The sequence below is a fragment of the Chelonia mydas genome, chromosome 20 (assembly GCF_015237465.2).
Source record: "Chelonia mydas isolate rCheMyd1 chromosome 20, rCheMyd1.pri.v2, whole genome shotgun sequence".
Taxonomy (NCBI): domain Eukaryota; kingdom Metazoa; phylum Chordata; order Testudines; family Cheloniidae; genus Chelonia; species Chelonia mydas.
This window is the reverse complement of record NC_051260.2, coordinates 343,409-364,608: the sequence shown is the minus strand read 5'-3', so window position 1 is coordinate 364,608 and position 21,200 is coordinate 343,409. Positions and strand designations below refer to the sequence as shown.

Below are 21,200 nucleotides of genomic sequence, written 5' to 3'. Positions count from 1 at the left end.
GGAGAAGTCTAGTATGGCAGTTGTCTTTTTGTAGATGTTCCAGGTGTTCTGCCCAGGAATCCGAAAATATGGCCACATCGTCAAGGTAGGTGACTGCATATTCTTCTAATCCCTCTAGGAGACCATCTACAAGTCTTTGGAAGGTGGCGGGTGCGTTCCGCGGCCCAAAAGGGAGTAAATTAAATTCGTACAGCCCAACGTGTGGTGAAGGCTGACCTTCCCTTGGCGGATTCATCTAGCAGTACCTGCCAGTACCCCTTGGTTAAGTCCAAGGTAGAGATGAACTGGGCCCATCCCAGTTTCTCTAATAGTTCATCTGTGCGTGGCATTGGATAGTTGTCTGGGCAAGTAACAGCATTTAGCTTATGGCAGTCTACGCAAAAACGTATCTCTCCATCTGGTTTGGGAACTAGAACCACAGGAGATGCCCATGCACTGAGGGGCGAATTACACCCATCTGTAACATATCCTGGATCTCCCGTCCTGTAGCAGTTTTAGCTTGAGGAGAAACCCGGTAAGGTTGGACTTCAATTGGGTGAGCATTACCTGTGTCAATGGAGTGGTATGCCTGTTCAGTCAGTCCTGGGGTGGTTGAGAACGTCGGCACGTAGCTAGTGCACAGCTCCTTGATCTGCTGTTGCTGCATACGCCCAAGGGTCATGGAGAGGTTCACCTCTTCCACGCCACCAGCACTTTTCCCTTCATAGTAGACACCTTCAGGCCACTCAGCGTCATCTCCTCCCTGGGCTGTAAACTGACAAACCTTTAATTCTCTGGAATAAAAGGGCTTTAGAGAATTAATATGGTACACCTTAGGCTTTTGGTTGGAGGTGGGGAATGCTATGAGATAATTAACAGCTCCCAGGCACTCCTGGACCATGAAGGGCCCTTCCCATGACGCTTCCATTTTATGGGCCTGGAGCGCCTTTAAGACCATGACCTGGTCCCCTATTTTGAAGAAACGCTCTCTGGCATGTTTATCATACCAGGCTTTTTGCTCTTTTTGAGTATCCTGTAGGTTTTCTTTAGCAAGGGCTAGAGAGGTTCGGAGGGTGTTTTGTAGGTTGGTTACAAAGTCCAGAATGTTAGTTCCTGGAGAAGGTGTAAATCCCTCCCATTGCTGCTTCACCAACTGTAATGGCCCCTTAACCTCACGGCCATATACAAGTTCAAATGGTGAAAACCCTAAACTGGGATGGGGTACAGCTCTGTAGGCAAAGCGCGACTGCTGCAACACTAGGTCCCAATCGTTGGAGTGCTCATTTACGAATTTATGGATCATGGCCCCCAAAGTTCCATTAAACTTCTCCACCATGCCATTTGTTTGATGGTGGTAAGGAGTGGCAACCAAGTGATTTACCCCATGGAGCTTCCCAAAGGCTTTCCATAGTTCCTGCCAGGAAATTTAGTTCCTGCATCTGTGAGGATGTCAGAGGGCCAACCTACCCTGGCAAAAATGTCTGCTAGTGCCTGGCACACACTTTTAGCCCTGGTGTTGCTTAGAGCTACTGCTTCCGGCCATCGGGTGGCAAAATCCATGAAAGTCAGTATGTACTGCTTTCCTCTGGGTGTCTTTTTCGGAAAAGGACCCAGAATAGCCACAGCTACTTGCTGAAATGGAACTTCAATGATGGGGAGTGGCTGGAGAGGGGCTTTGACCTGGTCTTGGGGTTTTCCCACTTTTTGGCATACCTCACAAGACCGGACACAGGTAGAAACATCCTTGCCCATTCCCTCCCAGTGGAATGACCTCCCCAACCAGTCTTTGGTCCTGTTCACCCCAGCGTGGCCACTAGGATGATCGTGGGCTAAGCTTAAGAGCTTGACCCGGTACTTAGCTGGAACTACCAACTGTGTCTGAGGATGCCTGTCTTCCTGGTGTCCACCAGAAAGTTTCCTTGTATAAAAGTCTTCTTTCTACAACAAACCTGGATCAATTAGAAGAGCTGAGAGGCGGTGGGTTGCTCCATGCCGCCGTCCAAGCTCTCTGGAGGCTTTCATCTACTTCCGGTTCAGTCTGGAACTGTTCTCTTGATGCTGGAGACATCAGTTCCTCATTGGATTGTGGACCTATGCTTGGTCCCTCTGGAAGCGATGTAGGGGATGGGGCTCTTTCCGTTAACTGTGAATCGCTCTCCGCTGGTGCACTATGTTGGGGTTCAGTGTAGGATTATCGGCTGCTGCCGGTTCAGGTTCGGTGGGGCCCTCTGGTGTTGGGGTTGCAAGTAAAATATTCTACTTTCTTCCAATCTTGCTAAGTATGAAACATTTTTATTCAATAAAGCTTTGTCATTTACTTTGAACTCTAAGGCTGAAGCCTAATTCATGTTTTTGTTTTAACTGCAATCGGGCAGTATATAAAATGACCTTGGTTGAGAAGGATGAGTTGGCCTTTACATGCCCTGGCTCGTTACATTTAAAACATCGTCCAGCTGTCGGGTCACTGGGGTGAGTTGGGCTGTTGGAGAACAGTGTGGCGGGATAAGGTGGCTGGAGGGTTCCTTGGGGGGTAGGTGGGGCCTTAGGCTGTCCCCGGTAGTAGGGTGTGGTCTGAGGTTGTCCTTCTGATATCCGCTCCCACTGCGACCAGTTTTCTTCTTCTCTGCCACCTCCATCCATTTGGCTCCAATCTCCCTTGCCTCGATTAGTTTTGGGCTTCCCATCTAGGATGTATCTTTCTATTTCCTCAGGAACACTCTAAGAACTGCTCCATTTGCATTAGGAAGGGCAAATCTTCTGGAGATTTAACACTTGCTCCTGATAGCCAGGCATCCCAATGTTTCACAATGTGGTAGGTATGTCAGGTAAATGACACTTCTGGTTTCCACCTTAGGGCTCTGAACTGCCGACGGGAATGCTCGGGGGTTAACCCCATTCTGACTCTCACCTTGGTTTTAAACAGTTCATACTGGTTCATGTGTTCCTTAGGCATTTCAACCGCCAACTCAGCTAAGGGTCCACTGAGCTGTGGCCTAAGCTCTACCATGTATTGGTCTGTAGAGATGCTGTACCCAAGGCAAGCCCTTTCAAAGTTTTCTAAGGCGGCCTCGGTATCATCGCCTGCCTTGTAGGTGGGGAACTTTCTGGGATGGGAGGTGGTACCTGGAGAAGGCTTGCTAGGGTTTGTCGGTATATTCTGCTGAGCGTTTGCCTTCTCCATCTCCAGTGCATGCTTCTTCTCCATTTCTTTGTCCCTTGCCTCCACTTCACTCCTGTGGGCAGCCTCCCTTTCTTTTTCCCTTGCCTCCATTTCTTTCCGTATGAGTTCTGTCTGTCTTTCATGTTCCTTTTGTTTCTCCTCAGCCTCAAATCTGGCTAATTCCAGCTTTTGTTGAACCGTGGAGTCTGTCATCCTAACCTCTCTGTTTTTAACTAACTTTACACCTGAGAGTTAGAAAACAAAACAAAAAAAACTTGGCTTGTAAAATTTTGCTGTGCTGTAATAGGATACCTATATTCTCTGATAGTGATTGTCAGCCTACAGAAAAATCCTAAAAAAAACCTCAACAAACAACAACAACAACAAAAAAAAAAAAACACCCCAAAAAACCCTTAACACCTTTGTCTCCAGGCAAATAGGCAGAAAATCCCTCTAGCTGCTCTTAGGTTAAAAAAAAAAAAAACTTCTTCAGGTCTGTGAAGACTGGTGAATTTCCCTGCAGGAGGTTAACTACCCTGCCTTTAGGTAGAGAAAACTCTAGCTCACAAAAGACAATTCCCTTTTATCTCTGCTCTGGCCCCAAAGCAGAGAAAAAAACTCCAACTGCTTTCAGTTGGAAACCTGCTTTCCAGCAGCCCAAAGGAAAAAAAATTCCCTTTTAAAATCTGTGCTTCTGGTTCAAAAAATCTCAAAATGATTTCAAGGTAATCCCACCGCTCTGCCACCATGTCAAGGTTCCTTTCTCACTCTGAAAGCTAGGGTACAATGGTGGGGACCTGCATGAAAACCTCCTAAGCTTTCTTTTACCAGCTTAGGTTAAAACTTCCCCAAGGTACAATTATTTTACCCTTTGCCCTTGGACTTTCGCTGCCACCACCAAATGTCTAACCAGTATTATTATTATTAGGGAAGAGCCCGTTTGGAAACTTTCTTTCCCCCCTAAAATCCTCCCTTACCTTTACACCCCCTTTCCTGGGGAAGGCTTGATTAAAAATCCTCACCAATTTGCATAGGTGACCACAGACCCAAACCCTTGGATCTTAATTACAAAGAAAAAGCATTGTTTCTTAAAAGAAGAATTTTAATAGAAGTAAAAGAATCACCTCTGTAAAATCAGGATGATAAATACCTTACAGGGTAATTAGATTCAAAACATAGAGAATCCCTCTAGGCAAAACCTTAAGTTACAAAACGACAAAGACAGAAATATCCATTCCATTCAGCACAGCTTATTTTCTCAGCCATTTAAAGAAATCATAATCTAACACATATCTATCTAGATTACTTACTAAATTCTAAGGCTCCATTCCTGTTCTGTCCCTGGCAAAAGCATCACACAGACAGAGAGAGAGGCTTTTTCTCCCTCCCCCCAGCTTTTGAAAGTATCTTGTCTCCTCATTGGTCATTTTGGTCAGGTGCCAGCGAGGTTATCCTAGCTTTTTAACCCTTTACAGGTGAAAGGGTTTTTCCTCTGGCCAGGAGGGATTTTAAAGGTGTTTACCCTTCCCTTTATATTTATGACACCCTCTTTAAAATGGGAATAATACCCCCTCCAGGTAGTGAGGACAATTTGTAATGCAATTTTAAACAAGTACTGTAGAAGTTTAGAAATATGAATTCAAGATTTCTTCTCCTGCCTTTCAGACTAACTGTAGGTAAAATCCAACTGATTTAAGGGAAAATTGTTTTGCTAATTTTTTTTTAAAATTATCAGTTTCTTTACCACACCAAGTGGAGGAGGAAAGAAAGCAAAAACAGCTGTTTGTCCATGTCCCCTTCAAGCACTTGCAAAAAGCAGAGCACCATAAACATGCTCTAGGTCAAATGGCTGATCATAAGACTTACAGTTCTAAATTCAGTAAGTTAAATCTTCCTAAATTTTCCTTGCTCAGGTGCTGTTGAGTGGGAGTACTCATGACATCTCTGTATTTTTATTCTAAATCTCACCCCAGTTTAACTTCTATAAACCCTAGCACCAGTTCACATTAAATCTCTGGATGACCTGTTAATGCTGTAATCCCACTCATACTTACTGTTGCCCACTCAAATACCCTCACTCGGCCTCCTCTAATTAGCTGGGCTAGTGGCTTTACCACCCACACTGGCAAACAGGTTCGGAGTAAGGGGGTGGTTTTGTCTCCTCAAAATCCAGTAAGGGAATAGCCTTATGTCACTTCCAAAGTCTCAGGACCTCTACTGAGCTTGCTCCAATTTTTCTAGCAGTTCCATCCTACCAGCTTTGAGGAGTTTAACATTATACAGCACAAAGATTGCTAATCAATTATTTTTCCAATATATCTAGTGGCTTTCTGACCATATGAGAATCCTGTTTTTAAAAACTGTCCTAGTTTTCAATACACTCCATCTTGCCTTGTCTCTCCTCCCAACTCTTCTAGAGTGAGTCCTCTCTGTTGTCCTAACTTGCCCGTTGCTACATATGCTTTCTCTGAAGCTCATCTTAAAAAGCCTCCCTGCATCCAGCTCATTTCAAATCACAGCTGAGAATCTTTAATTTGTGTTTTATTTGTATCTTTTCACTTTCTCTGTCCAACTCTTCACCTATTGTAGACAATTAAGTGACTTAAGTACTTGGGCATCTAGAGGCTCTCAAAGTGAATGAGGCTTAAGTCACTTTTGAAAATGGGGCCTAGACACTTTTGAACTCTTCCCATCTAATGCTGTCAGATATAATTCAGTAATTTATTTTGTGATATATTAGGATAGAAAGTGGTATCAACTAGCTTACTATTGATTGACAAAGCTACCACTATCCAAGCTGTGGAGCACAATACAAATGAGCTGTTTGTTGTCCACGAGGTGGAGTTTAACCCATAACCAGAGACACTAAATGGTTAAAATAAGGGTACACCTTAACTCTCTATTCGAAAAGATTCATAGGGCAATTGTTTTAGGTAGACTGCTGGTTTGATGTGGCATGTGCTTTCTGTGTTCCTGTACACACACACACACACAAGCCAAGTGTCATGTTATCAGATACAATTATTGTATCCACTCTGTAGAAATTAATTTTAAGTTATGGTTGTGCATAGGTGTTCTAAAGGGGAAATAGGATTTCTGCCCCAATCAAAGATAGCTTTCAAATTAGCTCTGAATAGTAAACCAGTGAAAGACTACTAATGGGTTTAGAAAGTGGGATATGTGAGAGAATAGTGATGGGGAGAGTATGTGCTCTGAGAGGGCATTATCAATCCCATTGTAGCTACTACTGCTTTTAAAGAAGGGTGTAGTTTAAATGGCCTAATTTGAAGGAATGGGATCTGGCTGAGCTCTTCCCTTGTCTTCAGTCATCACCCATGCTCTTTTTTCCCTGGGGTTGTGGTCTGAACTAAAGTTGTCTAGATTTTCCTCTGACTGTGGCTGCCTCAGAGGACTAGTCTAAATCAGTGGTTTTCAAACTGTGGGTCACGACTCGGTCCTAGGTCACGGGACGTAAGGCACTGGGTCATGACGGCTCTGGTAATCACAGCCAACCAGGCTGTTAAAAGTCCCATCAGCGGTGCTGTCTAGCTAAGGTAGGCTAGTCCCTACCTGTTGACAGCATGCTGCGGCCCAGAAGCAGCTAGCCTGAGGCAATTCTTAACCTCCTCCCCTCCTGCTGCTATTTGAACAGTGAGCAGGACGTTGGGCTAGTGATAAGCCTTTAGCACGAGGCATGGTAGGATGATGGAAATACAAAAAAAAATTTATTTTTAAATATCGGCCTTCTTGTTTAAGCTTTTAGGGAATCATGGTTTCAGGCTTTTTCTCTCTACCACGACGCCTTGTTTCATTTTTACATGAATGAAATCTGAGACTCTGGCCTAATCACATGACTCCAGACATGGAGACTCTACGGAAAAAGCCAAGGCTCGCAAGCCTCCGTGCTGGGGTGGGAGTTGGGACGGTGCCTGCTGAGGGCGAGAGCAGCCGGGGGCTGTGCAGGAAGGGTAGCGGTGTGAAAGCTGTGGGTGTGTGTGCGGGTGCCAGACGCTGGGCATGGGCCACTTCATGCTCGGTTCGCTGCCTCTGGGGCACCTGGTACTGGCCGCTGCCGGAGGAGAGGCTACGGGGCTGACGGACCCAGTGCTGTGGGGGCGGGCGAGCAGCTGGGCCCTGTCCCAGGGAGGGGACGCGGGCGGCCGGCAGTCGGGGTGGCGGGAGCTGGGCTGGGAAAAGCCCGGTGCTGGGGAGGGTGCGGGCGGCGGTGGGGTGGGCAGCAGGCGGGGGGGAGGGGGGGCTGGGAAGAGCCCGGTGCCGGGGAGGGCGCAGGCAGCAGTGGGGCGGCCGGCAGTCGGGGGGGGGGAGCTGGGCTGGGAAGAACCCGGGGAGGGCGCAGGGGGCAGTCTGGTGGGGGAGCTGGGCTGGGAAAAGCCCGGTGCTGGGGAGGGTGCGGGCGGCAGGCGGGGGGAGAGGGGGGGCTGGGAAGAGCCTGGTGCCGGGGAGGGTGCAGGCAGCCGGGGGGGCAGCAGTGGGGGAGGGGCATGGCGGGAGCTGGGCAGGGAAGAGCCCGGTGCCGGGGAGGGCGCAGGCAGCAGTGGGGCGGCCGGCAGTCGGGGGGGGGAGCTGGGCTGGGAAGAACCCGGGGAGGGCGCAGGGGGCAGTCTGGGGGGGGAGCTGGGCTGGGAAAAGCCCGGTGCTGGGGAGGGTGCGGGCGGCAGGCGGGGGGAGAGGGGGGGCTGGGAAGAGCCTGGTGCCGGGGAGGGCGCAGGCAGCCGGGGGGGCAGCAGTGGGGGAGGGGGGTGGCGGGAGCTGGGCAGGGAAGAGCCCGGTGCCGGGGAGGGTGCGGGCGGCAGTGGGGTGGGCGGCAGGCGGGGAGAGAGGGGGGGCTGGGAAGAGCCTGGTGCCGGGGAGGGCGCAGGCAGCAGTGGGGCGGCCGGCAGTCGGGGGTGGGGGAGCTGGGCTGGGAAGAGCCCGGGGAGGGCGCAGGGGGCAGTCGGGGGGGGGGAGCTGGGCTGGGAAAAGCCCGGTGCTGGGGAGGGTGCGGGCGGCAGTGGGGTGGGCGGCAGGCGGGGGGAGAGGGGGGGCTGGGAAGAGCCTGGTGCCGGGGAGGGTGCAGGCAGCCGGGGGGGCAGCAGTGGGGGAGGGGGATGGCGGGAGCTGGGCAGGGAAGAGCCCGGTGCCGGGGAGGGCGCAGGCAGCAGTGAGGCGGCCGGCAGTCGGGGGGTTGGGGGGGGGGGAGCTGGGCTGGGAAGAGCCCGGGGAGGGCGCAGGGGGCAGTCTGGGGGGGGAGCTGGGCTGGGAAAAGCCCGGTGCTGGGGAGGGTGCGGGCGGCAGTGGGGTGGGCGGCAGGCGGGGGGAGAGGGGGGGCTGGGAAGAGCCTGGTGCCGGGGAGGGCGCAGGCAGCAGTGGGGCGGCCGGCAGTCGGGGGTGGGGGAGCTGGGCTGGGAAGAGCCCGGGGAGGGCGCAGGGGGCAGTGGGGCACGAGGCGAGCGTCGCCCCCAGCACAGAGGCCTGGGGCGGGGATGGGCGGCTGGCGGGACTGGGCGGGGGGGGGGGAGAGCCCGGTGCCGGGGAGCGGGCAGTGGGGCGGGCGGCAGTCGGGGGGGAGGGGAGCTGGGCTGGGAAGAGTCCGGGGAGGGCGCAGGGGGGCGGCCGGCAGTCCGGGGGGGGGGAGCTGGGCTAGGAAGAGCCCGGTCCTGAATCGGGCGGGGGGGCTGGGAAGAGCCCGGGGAGGGCGCAGGGGGCAGTGGGGCACGAGGCGAGCGCCGCCCCCAGCACAGAGGCCTGGGGCGGGGATGGGCGGTTGGCGGGACGGGGGGGGGGGGGAAGGAGGCCAAGACGGGTCAGGCCCAGACCTGCCCCCTCCCACGGATGCTCGTGGGTACCTGACCCTCGGCTGCCCCGCCCCTCACCTCAGCCGCGGTTCCCAGCCCCCGCACGCACGGGGTGGGGCAGGCTCAGAGTCCACCCCTCAGCGGCCCGTGAGAGCCAGGCAGCACCCACCCGCCCGCGGGGCGGGGCCCCCCAGTGCGCATGCTCCCGACCGGCACCACGGCCGCCGCGGAGCCCCGGGGGCGCGCTTTTATTCCCCTCAGGGTGTGCGCGCGCAGGCGGCCGTCAGAAGGGGGCGTGGCTCCCTGTGAGGCGTGGGCGTGGCCTGGGAGCCTGCCGCGGCGGAGGGGGCGTGGCCCCGCGAGGGGGCGTGGCCCAGCGCCGAGCGCCGCCCTGGCCCGCTGGCGCGCCGGTAGGGGCAGGCGGGAGGCAGGCGGCGGAAGATGGCGGCGGCCGCGGCGGCGCTGCTCTCGGCCTGGTTCTGGAACGAGCGCTTCTGGCTGCCGCACAACGTGACCTGGGCGGACCTGGCGGCGGCCCCGGGCCCGGAGGGCGGCGGCGGCTCCCGGTACCCGCAGGCCGGGCACGTCCTCTCCGCCTTCCCGCTGGCGCTGGGCATCTTCGCCGTCAGGCTGCTGTTCGAGAGGTGAGAGCGGGGCCTGGGGCCGCCGCCCGCCCGCGCCCCTGGGGCCGCCGCCGAGCTGTCTGGGGACACGGCTGGGCACCGCTCTCCAGAGCATCCCCCGGGGACCGGAGCTGGGGAGCCCTCCCCCGGGGACCCCCCCCGGGGACCGGAGCTGGGGAGCCCTCCCCCGGGGCCCGCCCCCCCCCGGGGCACCCCCCAGGGCAGGGCCAGACACAGTTCTCCAGAGCATCCCCAGGGACTGGCATTGAGGAGCCAGGCACACCCACCCACAACCTCTTGGGGACAGGGACAGGACTAATTCTCTAGAACATCCTTAGGGACTAGAGCTGAGGAATTGGCTCCCCAGTGCACTTCCTCCCATGGGGAAAGGGCTAGGGAGAACTCTCCACAGAATTTTCCAGCACCCCACAGGGTATGTTCCAAGCTGTCCAGGGAGAGCTTTCCAGAGCCCACATAGGGACTAGACTTGGGTACCCCACAGAGTATGCCTAGAACGCTCTGGGAGCAGGGTTGGAGAGAGGTTTCCAGAGCGTTTTCCAGCCCCACAGGAACCAGAGCTGTGCATCTCCTGCCCTTGGGGGTTCCACCACTCATCTATGCAGGGGACATCTTCCCCACTAAACTCAGGTGCAGCTCAGGCTCCCAAATTCTCAGGATCAGAGACCTGCATCTTTAGATGTCGTATGTCAGGGAATGGGAGAGGTTCCTCTAGGTGTGGTACCTGGGGAAATCTGCCTATCAGTAAAGGCCAGACAGTGATATTTTCTTACTTACCAGAAATGTTGTGAGAGTTAATAGCCATGAGACACTGGGAGATTTTCAGCCATATGGTAGTATGCAAGCTTTATTTGTGTGTGAATTGCTACCTTCTGACCAGCCAGTTCGTTGAATGTCTTCTGCAGTTCAGAAATACTCTTATGAGTCTGAGCAGGGTGACAGAATGACATTGGTAGAAATTGAAGTCCCCTTTAGCCACAGGAAAAATATAGCATGGGCAATAGCAGGGCAAGCTTCCTCCACTCTGCTCTTCCAGCGTATCTCAAATCTGAATGTAGACAGGTTTCATTCAGCCCTTGGCCCCTTTTCTCAGACTGCCAATGAGGGAGCCAGGTAGTCCCAACTGTGGCACTAGTTTTTGTGATGGGAGACACCTATCCACTAGAAAGCTGATGAACACTCACCAAACCCACTTTGTACAGGTCACCAAACAGCCTTCAGGTACCTATAGGTATGTCTACACAGCAAAAAATAGATGAGTCTTATAGCCTGGGTCAGCTGACTGAGACTCGCCTGTGGGGCTAAAAATAGCAGGTGTAGCATGTTGGGGCTGGAGCCCAGGCTCTGAAATCTGGTGAGGGGATAGGTCTCAGAGTGTGGGCTCCAGCCCAAGCCCAAATGTCTACGCTTCTGTTTTCAGCCCTGCAGCATAAGCCATGTGAGCCTGGGTCAGGTGCATTAGGGTTTTGGTTGTTTTGCTATGTAGATGTATCCCATGACTCTCGATCATTAACAACATAGCTGAAGTTTGTGACAATATCTATCCCTTAACCCTTTCATCCTCTCATTAAAATATGCTTATTTGCTGCGGATGTGCTCTTGTGCAGCCTTCCAAGCACAGCCAGGTTAGCGGTGTGGGGGACATACTCTATGAAATGTTCAGTCCACACTCGCTAATAAAACACATTTGAAATTGTGTGATGTGATATCTCTGGATTCTTAAAGATCCTCCTTGTAAATTTATTCTGGATGTGCAAATTAACTTTTTTGCTAATGCTCTGTGAACTTGCCATTCTATGATGCACTTCCTAGATTTTTGGATCTTCTTTACATGCAGTTCAAAGATGGATGTGGGGCTTGTGGGGTTTAATTCAAAACATTTATGCAAAAACGTATCTTCACATCTCAGTGCGTGATTTAGGATATAGAGACTTCAATTGCTTTTACCACTTGGCCTGCACAGCTGTTGGCCATGCTGAACTGCTTCTTCTGTGTTACAGTTGCTCATAGTGAAACTATTGTACATGTTGATACTATTTAGCAATTCTATTCATTCTCAAAGCTGTTTGTTTCAGCTTTATCTCTAGACTTAAGAAACGGAGAACGGTGGGTGTAGGAATAGCATCCTGTGTAAAAAAACACAAAACCTGAAAGCATAGAATCTTATTCATATTCGTGTCAACTGCATGAAGAAAGGGAAATGTACTGAACAGTATCCAAAGTAATTCTTTGAGGTAACACCCAGTTAGGATTTAAAAAATCACACACGTGCATCCGATGAAGTGAGCTGTAGCTCACGAAAGCTTATGCTCAAATAAATTGGTTAGTCTCTGAGGTGCCACAAGTACTCCTTTTCTTTTTGTGAATACAGACTAACACGGCTGTTACTCTGAAACACACTACACTGTTACTATGTGAGGCTTTCCCTCTGAAGGATGTGGGGAGTTGTTTGCCCAGTCCCATTTACGCTATAAAACATGAAGCTTAGTCATGTCTCTTGATGCTTGCTTCATGTACAGTAAACCTTAGTTAAGTTTGCATGAAAATAAAATGGAATATTACATAACACTAGAAAATGAACTGCAGGGAGCAGCTTTGAATTTGCAGGGAAATGCACAACATGATCTAGGGCTTTTACATCTTTGAAGTCTGACATCCGGATGTGTTGTTGCTTCAGGCTTGCGATGGTTCAGCCAAGTACTCTGAGAATTCAGTTTTCTTTCATTTCAGTGCTTGTAAAGCTAGAAAAATTGTGATTGTAGGCTAACCCAGGATAATTTCTTCAGACAAGTGAAATGCAATTGCTTGCTGCTGTCCTGCACTTGAATATTTTGAGTGCTTTGTCCATCACTGCATGTGACCCAAAGCTAAAGATAAAAAATGGTTAGCTCTGCCACAGTTTCCTTGTAAAACTCACCAGAGTGCAGAAAAAATAGATGACTTGCCCACCGGGTCTGTTACTTTGTTAAACTCCTCCTAGTTCCAAGCAAATAATTGCACCATATGTTGCATCTTGATGATGGGGGACCTGCATATGGCTTAAAAAACATTGGAATGTCTCTCCTCTCATTAGAGTTTCAAATTATTCATAAATAATAGACTTGAAAATGTTTGTTCTTCTTGTCTCGTGCATGAGTTCCCTGATTTTCTCATTGTACAGCCAAGTGCAGGTCAGATTTTATGCATAGGTGACTTAGAAGGGGGGTGTTCGGCATTGTTTCCCAAAGGGCTTTTACACAGGGAGACAACAGAGGGGAACTAACCAGATAATTTTTCTGTGCAACAAGGCAAAACCTTTTATTTATGAAAAGGGCTGTAGAAGGAAACTCACTAGGGAACGAGTCAGTTTCCTTTTGCAAATTTTATATGTAAAGTGCTATGGGTGTTGAGCCAGCATAAGGGATCTAGGACATGAAAGAAGGGGGGTGGGTGAAGGAGAGAAGCAGAAAAAGGAAAAATATAGAAGAAAAGGCAGAGGAAAGAAGAAAATAGAACAAAACAGTAACAGAAAAAGCAACTGTCTTCCCTTCTGTCTCTCCCTTCTCCCTCCCCCCTCCCTCCATCCTGCCCTCAAAAAAAAAAAAAAAAAAAAAAAAAAGCGGGGGTTGGGGGGACAAGCATCCCAGAATTCCTTTGCTCTGCCTTCTGAGGCTCGTCTTCTGAAGCATCATGCCATCCAATGCAAAGGACCTGGGGGCACAGTTCCCATCTTAGAGTGCCAGGGCTGGTCCTGGCCAAGGGTCCACACTTGGTAGCAAACAATGACAGGAAATTGTGTGATGTAATGTTCTATGTTACAGGGATGTTGCAGGGGTCAGGATGGAATCCCTCCTCCTCTTCCCATGTACAGCACTGAATAACTGGCCCAGGGATATTTGTTTTGGGGAGAAGTGCAGAATATTATAATTTTCCTTTGAAGCATCAGGTATTATTAGCTGCTGGCAGAGATGGTACCACACTTGATCTAGTACAGGAGCTTCCATGTTAACACTTTTTATCATCACCATAACTTCTGGGTTATGTTTCCTGGCTTTGTGGTTCATCTACATCTGAGAGCTTTTCTATACCTTTAATGAATGTTTTCATACCTCTATCCCACTATAGGTCAGGTTTAGTTTGTATTTTGCAAAAGCATATCGTCAGAGAGACGGGTCATGCTGATACCTGGCTTGTTTTTCTAAACTTGCTGCCTATTCATTTAATTGGGTGACCCCAGGTCCTTGTGTTGTGAAGGGGTAAAGGACACTGCCTTATTCACTTTCTTCACACCATTCATGATCTTATAGACCTCTATTATATCCCCCCCCCCCTTAGTAGTAGGGTGCCACAAGTACTCCTTTTCTTTTAGATGAACAGTTCCAATCTTTAATCTCTCCTCATGTGGAAGTTGTTCCATACTCCCAATAATTTTTTGTTGCCCTTTTCTGTATTTTTCCAATTCTAATGTATCTTTTTTTGAGATGGGGGTGATCAGAACTGTAGTCAATATTCAAGGTATGGGCGTACTGTGGCTTTATATAATGGCATTATAATATTTACTGTCTTATCTATCCCTTTTCTAATGGTTCCTAACACTGTTTTTTGACCGCTGCTGCAAATTAAGCGGACATTTTCAGAGAATATCCACAATGATTCCAAGAACTCTTTCTTGAGCTAACAGCCAATTCAGACCCCCATCATTAGTGTAGCTGGGACTATGTTTTCCAATGTACATTACTTTGCATTTATCAACCCTTCCCTCCCATTCCTCCTCCCACCTCACCACTTTGAACATGTCATAAACGTTCACATTTATCTAATAAAATCCCATTGTGCACATACTACCTTCCAGGCCTTGGGAATTATTAAATCAAATGGCTTCCTTGACACATAATTGGCAGTAACACTGATGACTCAGAGATTGAACTGTATTTGCAGTTCTTTTGCTTTCTGTGGCTTTCTCCTTCCTCCTCTCATTCCCCCATTCTTTCTTCAGCATTATGAGGAAGTGTGGGTTTTCTTCCTTGAATGGTTTGTTACAGCAACACACAAGTTTCTCTAACTAAATGTCATCCTGATGCAGAGAGCAGTTTACAAAGAGATCTGTGAATCTTTAAGTTGACTGTAAACAGGGAGGTGTCCCCAGCGAGCAGTGTGTTCCTGTCTGGCTAAGAAATCTCTGTGGATTTTTGCTTCCCATAAGGCAGAGTTGAAAATTAGTGTCTTGTAAATCATTTACATATCTAATAAAGTGAGATTATGAAGGAGAGAGGCTGCACAGAGGCTCAGCCTCTGATCTTGAGAGTGCAATTTGGTAATTGGATCCCAGCTGCTGAAAGGTGCATTGGTCATAAATTTTATTATCTAGGGAAAGTTTTTGTGTGTATGTCTTTTCTTTCAAGCTGGGGTGGGGACTCAGCAGGCAAAATAGAATGTTGCCCTGTTGGAGGTTGCATTTGGGAAGGAGAGCTCTTCAGAGAAGATATTTGTGCTCTTCAGGAGGAAGAAAAGACAATGCAGGCCACTCAGAATCCCCAACCTCTGTTTTGTCCCCATTTCTGCCTTGGTTGTCCATCAGGCAGACAGGGAAGGTGGTTGTCTTGATATTTTTGGGAGAGCAGAAAGTTAGACTGGGCATTTGGGTGAGAATTGAGTGAACAAAATATATCTCCAGTGGGATGAATCACAGTGCCTTGTTAATTCTGAGACTGCTGCCGTGGCAGATTGCAGAGTGGGTAGGACAGCTCATTGAGATATTTTGATTTGCCATTGACTTTAAAGGGCCATACTGATACCCACATCTCTCCCAGTTCTGGAATCCATACACCTGAGTTGTTGCTGACTGACCTGACCTAGTCTGCATTCACCTTGTGATATGTCTCCTGTAGTGTTAGGGTATGTCTACACTGCAGCGTAAGCTCAGGGTTTGTAGAACTTGAGTTAGCAGACCCTGGGTTTGTTAGCGTTGGGCTTGAGTGTCTACGCTCATTTGTAACCCAGGTTAGGAGTTGTTGAACGCTGGGTCCCAAACTGGGTGTCCGACGTATCCTCCTGGGGTCCAACCACCCATATCCTAGACTTCCTAGTGCCCTCCCAATATGTGGTCACTCTAGCCTTTTGTTCAAGGGAAAACTTGACTGTCCAGCAGATGAAGATAGCCAGCCTGTGGGATTGGGGAATACTTTTAGTGGAGTCCCAGAGCATGAATCTAATGGGGCTGCATCTACACTGCAAAGCAACAGGGTTTGAACCCTGGACATCAGCTTGACTCAGGCTCAGACCTTCCACTCCTGTGGAGTCCTGGGATCTGGATTAGCATGATTTGTGTGTAGATGGAAGGAGAGGTTAGGCTTGAGCCTGAGTTCAAATCCTGGGCTTACACTGCAGTGTAGACATACTCTTAGAGAGAGACACAGAATAGTTGTTCAGATACTTTTCCGCATGCTGAAACTTCAGGCCCCTGGAATGCTTTTCTATCCCAGTTTTGGGCAAGTTACTAACATCTAAGTTTCCCGGCCTCTAAAATGGGGTTAACGATACTTAGTATGCTTTGTAATGTACTTTGAAATCCTCTGATGAAAAGTGCTGTTCAAGTTCAAAGTATGAAGATCACTGCACTCCTCACTTTATACACTTGTGCTCTGCAGTGACCTGTTGATGCCATCTCTAGCTGTGGGTTGAGTTTATTGCAGGTTGTAGTATGGATCTTGTAATATACAGTTTGCTAGCATTTGTCAACAATAAATGCATTGTACAACCCAATTTACAAATAGAGACTCCTGATAGCTGACCTAAAATCTAAGTTGCATTGCTCTCTCCGTAGTGAGAGTTGTTTGCGTATTAGGGCATGGCTACACTTGCAGATGTAGAGTGCTGTGAGTTAAACCTGCCTTTGTACAGCGCAGTAGGGAAAGCGCTGCAGTCTGTCCACACTGACAGCTGCAAGAGCACTGGCGTGGCCACATTTGCGGCACTTGCAGCGGCGTTGGGAGTGGTGTATTGTGGGCAGCTATCCCACAGAGCGCCTCTTTCCATTCTGGCACTGTGGCTTGTGGGAAGGGGGCGGGAAGTGTGGGGCAGTCTGGGTCCTGTCCCAACGCCCCATGATGCATCGGTTCGCATCCCAGCATTCCCTTTGCTTCCATCCAGATTTGGAGCCATCCTTCAATGTTTTTTGTACTGTGTGCTCTGTCTTCCCTTTCGGTCTGCGGGAATGGAGCCCGAACTGCTGAGGAATATGCTGACGAGTCTCGTCAGTGCGTCATGTTTGGCAGTCGAGTTATTCCTTAAGATCCAAAGTGACAGTGAGGACTCAGACGATGATATCGACTCGAGTAACGCAAACAACACAAGTTTGCTTGCGGCATTCATGGACGTGCTCACCACCATGGAACGCCTCTTTTGGGCTCGGGAAACAAGCACTGAGTGGTGGGATCACATCGTCATGCAAGTCTCGGATGACGAGCAGTGGCTGCAGAACTTTCGGATGAGAAAAGCCACTTTCATGGGACTGTGTGAGGAACTTGCCCCCACCCTGCGGTGCAAGGACACGAGATTGAGAGCTGCACTGACGGTGGAGAAGCGGGTGGCTATTACAACCTGGAAGCTGGCAACTCCAGACAGCTACCGATCGGTTGCTAACCAGTTTGGAGTGGGGAAGTCGACCGCTGGACTCGTGTTGATGCAAGTTTGCAGGACCATTAATCGCATCCTGCTCGGAAGAACCATGACTCGGGATAACGTGCATGATCGTGGCTGGCTTTGCACAAATGGGTTTCCCTAACTGCGGAGGGGCGATAGATGGGACGCATATTCCAATTCTGGCACCAGCCCACCTAGCCACTGAGTATGTTAATCGGAAGGGCTATTTCTCTATGGTTCTCCAGGCACTTGTGGATCACTGTGGGCATTTCATTGATGTTAACGCAGGCTGGCCTGGAAAAGTGCATGATGCACGCATCTTTCGGAACACTGGCCTGTTCAGGAAGTTGCAAGCCAGGACTTTTTTCCCAGACCAGAAGATCACCATAGAGGAAGTCGAAATGCCCATTGTGATCCTTGGAGACCCCGCTTACCCTTTGATGCTGTGGCTCATGAAACCCTACACAGGGAGCCTTGACAGCAGCAAGGAGTGGTTCAACAACAGGCTGAGCTGGTGCAGAATGACTGTGGAGTGTGCTTTTGGCCGTTTAAAGGGTCGCTGGCGCTCTCTGTATGGGAAGCTGGACCAGGCCGATAACAGCATCCCCATGGTTATATCCATGTGCTGTACCGTCCGTAACATTTGTGAAGGGAAGGGTAAAAGATTCACTCAGGCATGGAACTCGGAGGCTCGACACCTGGAGGCTGAATTTGAACAGCCAGAGAGCAGGGCTATTAGAGGGGCCCAGCGTGGGGCTGCAAGGATTAGGGATGCCTTGAGGGAGCAATTTGAGGCTGAAAGCCAACAGTAATCTCACGGGAGTGAAGTGTGTTAGGAATCTGTGTTTGCTACATATGATACACTGACTTGCAGTGCCTGTTGCTTTCCTCGGCTAAGGTTTTTCTTTTACGTTATGCAATAATAAAGAATGTTTTCAAAGCCAAAAAATCAATTTATTGAAAAGAAACACAACACATCTGCTTGGGAAACACAAAGGGCAAGGGGGTGGGGTGGGGAACGGTACAATTACAGATTTGCGTATGTCCTGTCTGGAGCGCTGTGCAATGCGTGCTGCACTTCAGGATGGCTACACTGCACGGTGACGGGGGCTGAGCGCGGTGGGTCAGGGTCGTAGTGTTCAGGGCTGGGTGGTGAAGCTACAGGTGTTGGAGGCAGCGGGTGGCAGTAAGAACCTGGATGTTGGGAAAAGTGGTTTGGAGGTGACATGGTGGCACAAGGGAAAGAGTTTTGGGACAAGGGCTGCAGGGTGAGGCAGGTGCAGTAGTGCTCCACCTGCATGGCTATGAGCGCCTGGATCGAGTCCGCTTGGTGCTCCATGTTGCTTATCAGCTGCTCTGTGCTTTGGTGCCAGCGATCCGCATTCTGCTGGCGGACCCTCCTTTCACTCTCCCGCCACTCCTGTGCTTTTTTTTATTTTCATTAGTTGAATGCTACATTACTTCATGCAGCATGTCCTCTTTGTTTCTACGTGGCCTCTTCCTGATTCTTTGCAGCCCCTCGGCTGTGGATAACATGGATGGCTGAGATCTCAAGGTTGCATCTGTAAAGGCAAAATGCAACACTTAACAGAGGCAGCATTGTTCACACCAGACAGAGCAATGATTCCCCCGTACTCAAGGGCAAGCACAGTATATACAATAGCATAATTTGCCTGTCCCAAAGCAAGCACACATAACCCACCAGAGCCCCAAAATGGTGAGTAAGCACAGGGTCAAGCGTGACTGATTGTTTCACAGCTGTACCGTCCTCTGGGTTTCTGTGCCTTGGGGAGAGCCAACAGTGGCAGGGGGCCCCTATACTGAACACTGTCCCCACATTTTCCACAGGAGTTCGTCCTGGAAGATATCTCGCTGCTGAGGGTGACCAGTAGAAGACCCTCCCTTGCTTTCCTATAATGCGGCTTCCGCCCTGGCCCATATGCAGCTTCCTTGTGTGCAGCAATGGTCCTCCCCGCCCCTCACGGTACAGTGGCACGGACAAGTTAGCCTTACCGGGACGAGGACAACAGTGGCTCTCCCGAAAAACCTGCGCAAGCGCATTGCCCAATTTCTGGCTGAGACCTTTGAAGAGATCACTGGGGCCGATTACCGCGATGTGAGAGAGCACATCAGTGCCCTATTCCGCATCTAGACATGCATGCAGCCCTAACCCTCCTCGCCCCAAGAGCCCGCACTGAATAACTTCCTTCCCAAAATAAAAGCCGCTTACCGGGAACCTCCTCTGGTGTTTGTCCTTCCCCAAGCACTGGCCGCCGCAACTGGCTACCTTCCTCCTGGCTTGAGAACAGCTCCTGGCTGCATGCATCTTGGGATGCCGGCGTGTCTTCCTGTGCCGGAGCACCCTCACTCCCGCTTTGTTGCTCCTCCTCCTGCCTTGTTGCACTGGCCTCTGAGGTGTCCATGGTACTCGGCATGGAGGTGGGGTCGGCCCCAAGTATCGCATCCAGCTCTTTGTAAAAATGCCAAGTTGCAGGGGCAGCACTGGAGCGGCGGTTTGCCTTGCGAGCTTTGTGGTAGGCATTCCACAGCTCCTTCACTTTAACCTGGCACTGCAGTGCGTCCCAGTCATGGCCCCTTTCCATCATGTCCCTTGATATCTGCCCGAAGGCATAGTAATTCCTACAGATGGAGCGCAGCTGGGACTGGACAGCTTCCTCCCCCCCAAACACTGATGAGGTCCAGCACCTCACCATTGCTCCATACTGGGGCTCGCCTGGCGCGTGGAGGCATGGTCACCTGGAAAGAGTCGCTGAGAGCACTCCACGCCTGGCTGAGCAAACAGGAAGGGATTTTTCAAAATTCCCAGAGAATTTAGAGGGCGGGTCTGACAGTTGGTCACCTGAGGGCTGGGCAGTAGAGTTCAAAGTGATGACCAGAGTGGCTAGAACAGGCATTGTGGGATACTTCTGGAGGCCAATCACAGCGCAATAACGGACCAGGGCGTCCACGCTGGCACCGTGGCGTTCCAGCAGTGGCGCAGCAAACTTTATTCCACTCACCGAGGTGGAGTACCAGCAGCGCTGTAGCCGTGGAGCGCTCTACGTGCCTTCCAGTGTGGCTGGGTGGTGAGCTAGGGTGCCCGGGGTTCCTTTATTGCGCTGTAATTCGCAAGTGTAGCCAAGCCCTTAGATTTATTGCTTTTGTGTTCAGCCTTCAAAGCAATCTTGCTCAAATGAGTGATAAGTAATTCAGCTCAGGGAAGTATCGGGGTAGCCGTGTTAGTCTGTATCCACAAAAACAACAAGGAGTCCGGTGGCACCTTAAAGACTAACAGATTTATTTGAGCATAAGCTTTCGTGGGTAAAAAACCACTTCTTCAGCTCAGGGAATGTTCTGTGGGTTGTCAGTAGACAGGAGTTCTTTGGGAATGGTGGGCAGAAGGACCAGGGGCATTTCTATAACATTTAGTCTTGATCTTTCACCCAGTCCACATGATGATGATTTTACTTAAGTTTTCCTCCACTTAACACTGGACAGCTGTGCAGCAGAATTAGCAACACAATTAGCACACACAGAGAAACACCTCCGTTAAAACTCAATCAAAAAAATCAGTTGACTGGACCTGTAAAAGGTGAGGGAAGAATAACAAATATGGGACAAGCAATAGTTAAACTAAAAATCAATGTTTGTAGTAGAGCATCATCTTGAGGTATTTAAGTGTGGAAAGGTGGACTGGGACAGGTCTCAGAGGGGGTGGAGTGGGAGGGAAAGAGTCCCACATCCACCACAGCAAAGGTGCATTTGCTTGCCAACCTGAGATGCAATGGCGAGAAAAGTGAAAAGCAGGCCTTTCAAGAGTGACTACTGATTTTGGGTGTCCAACTTGAGGTGTGTTAAAAGAATTTCAGAAAGTGCTGAGCTCCTCCCCTCTAATAATCAGCTGCCTTAAAGGTGTCTCAAGATGCGTGCACAAAATCACTAGTCTCTCTTAAATCTTGGACATTATTTGAGCACTCCCTGGGTCAAGATTCCAGGAGAAAGTCT

At 50.1% G+C, this 21,200-nt stretch overlaps 2 protein-coding genes across 5 annotated transcripts in view; one reads left to right on the top strand and one right to left on the bottom strand.

Moving 5' to 3' along the window:
- The first annotated feature begins 9,328 nt into the window (after positions 1-9,328).
- CERS5 (ceramide synthase 5) overlaps positions 9,329-21,200 on the top strand; it is a 45,183-nt gene continuing 33,311 nt past the window's right edge. Inside the window, exon 1 of one of the 4 annotated variants that reach the window (XR_005223132.2) lies at positions 9,329-9,578. Coding sequence is in view for 3 of the 4 variants with exons in the window: in XM_043533173.1 (XP_043389108.1) it covers positions 9,376-9,578 (203 nt within the window). In the remaining variant the exon portion in view is untranslated. The remainder of the gene's footprint in view (positions 9,579-21,200) is intronic. The other 3 variants (XM_043533173.1, XM_043533174.1, XM_037884227.2) reach the window with 3 other exon arrangements.
- Positions 20,654-21,200, bottom strand: part of LOC114020575 (cytochrome c oxidase assembly protein COX14) — a 38,710-nt gene continuing 38,163 nt past the window's right edge. The window contains exon 3 of the transcript XR_006286771.1: positions 20,654-20,778. The gene's annotated coding sequence lies outside the window, so the exon portion shown is untranslated. The remainder of the gene's footprint in view (positions 20,779-21,200) is intronic.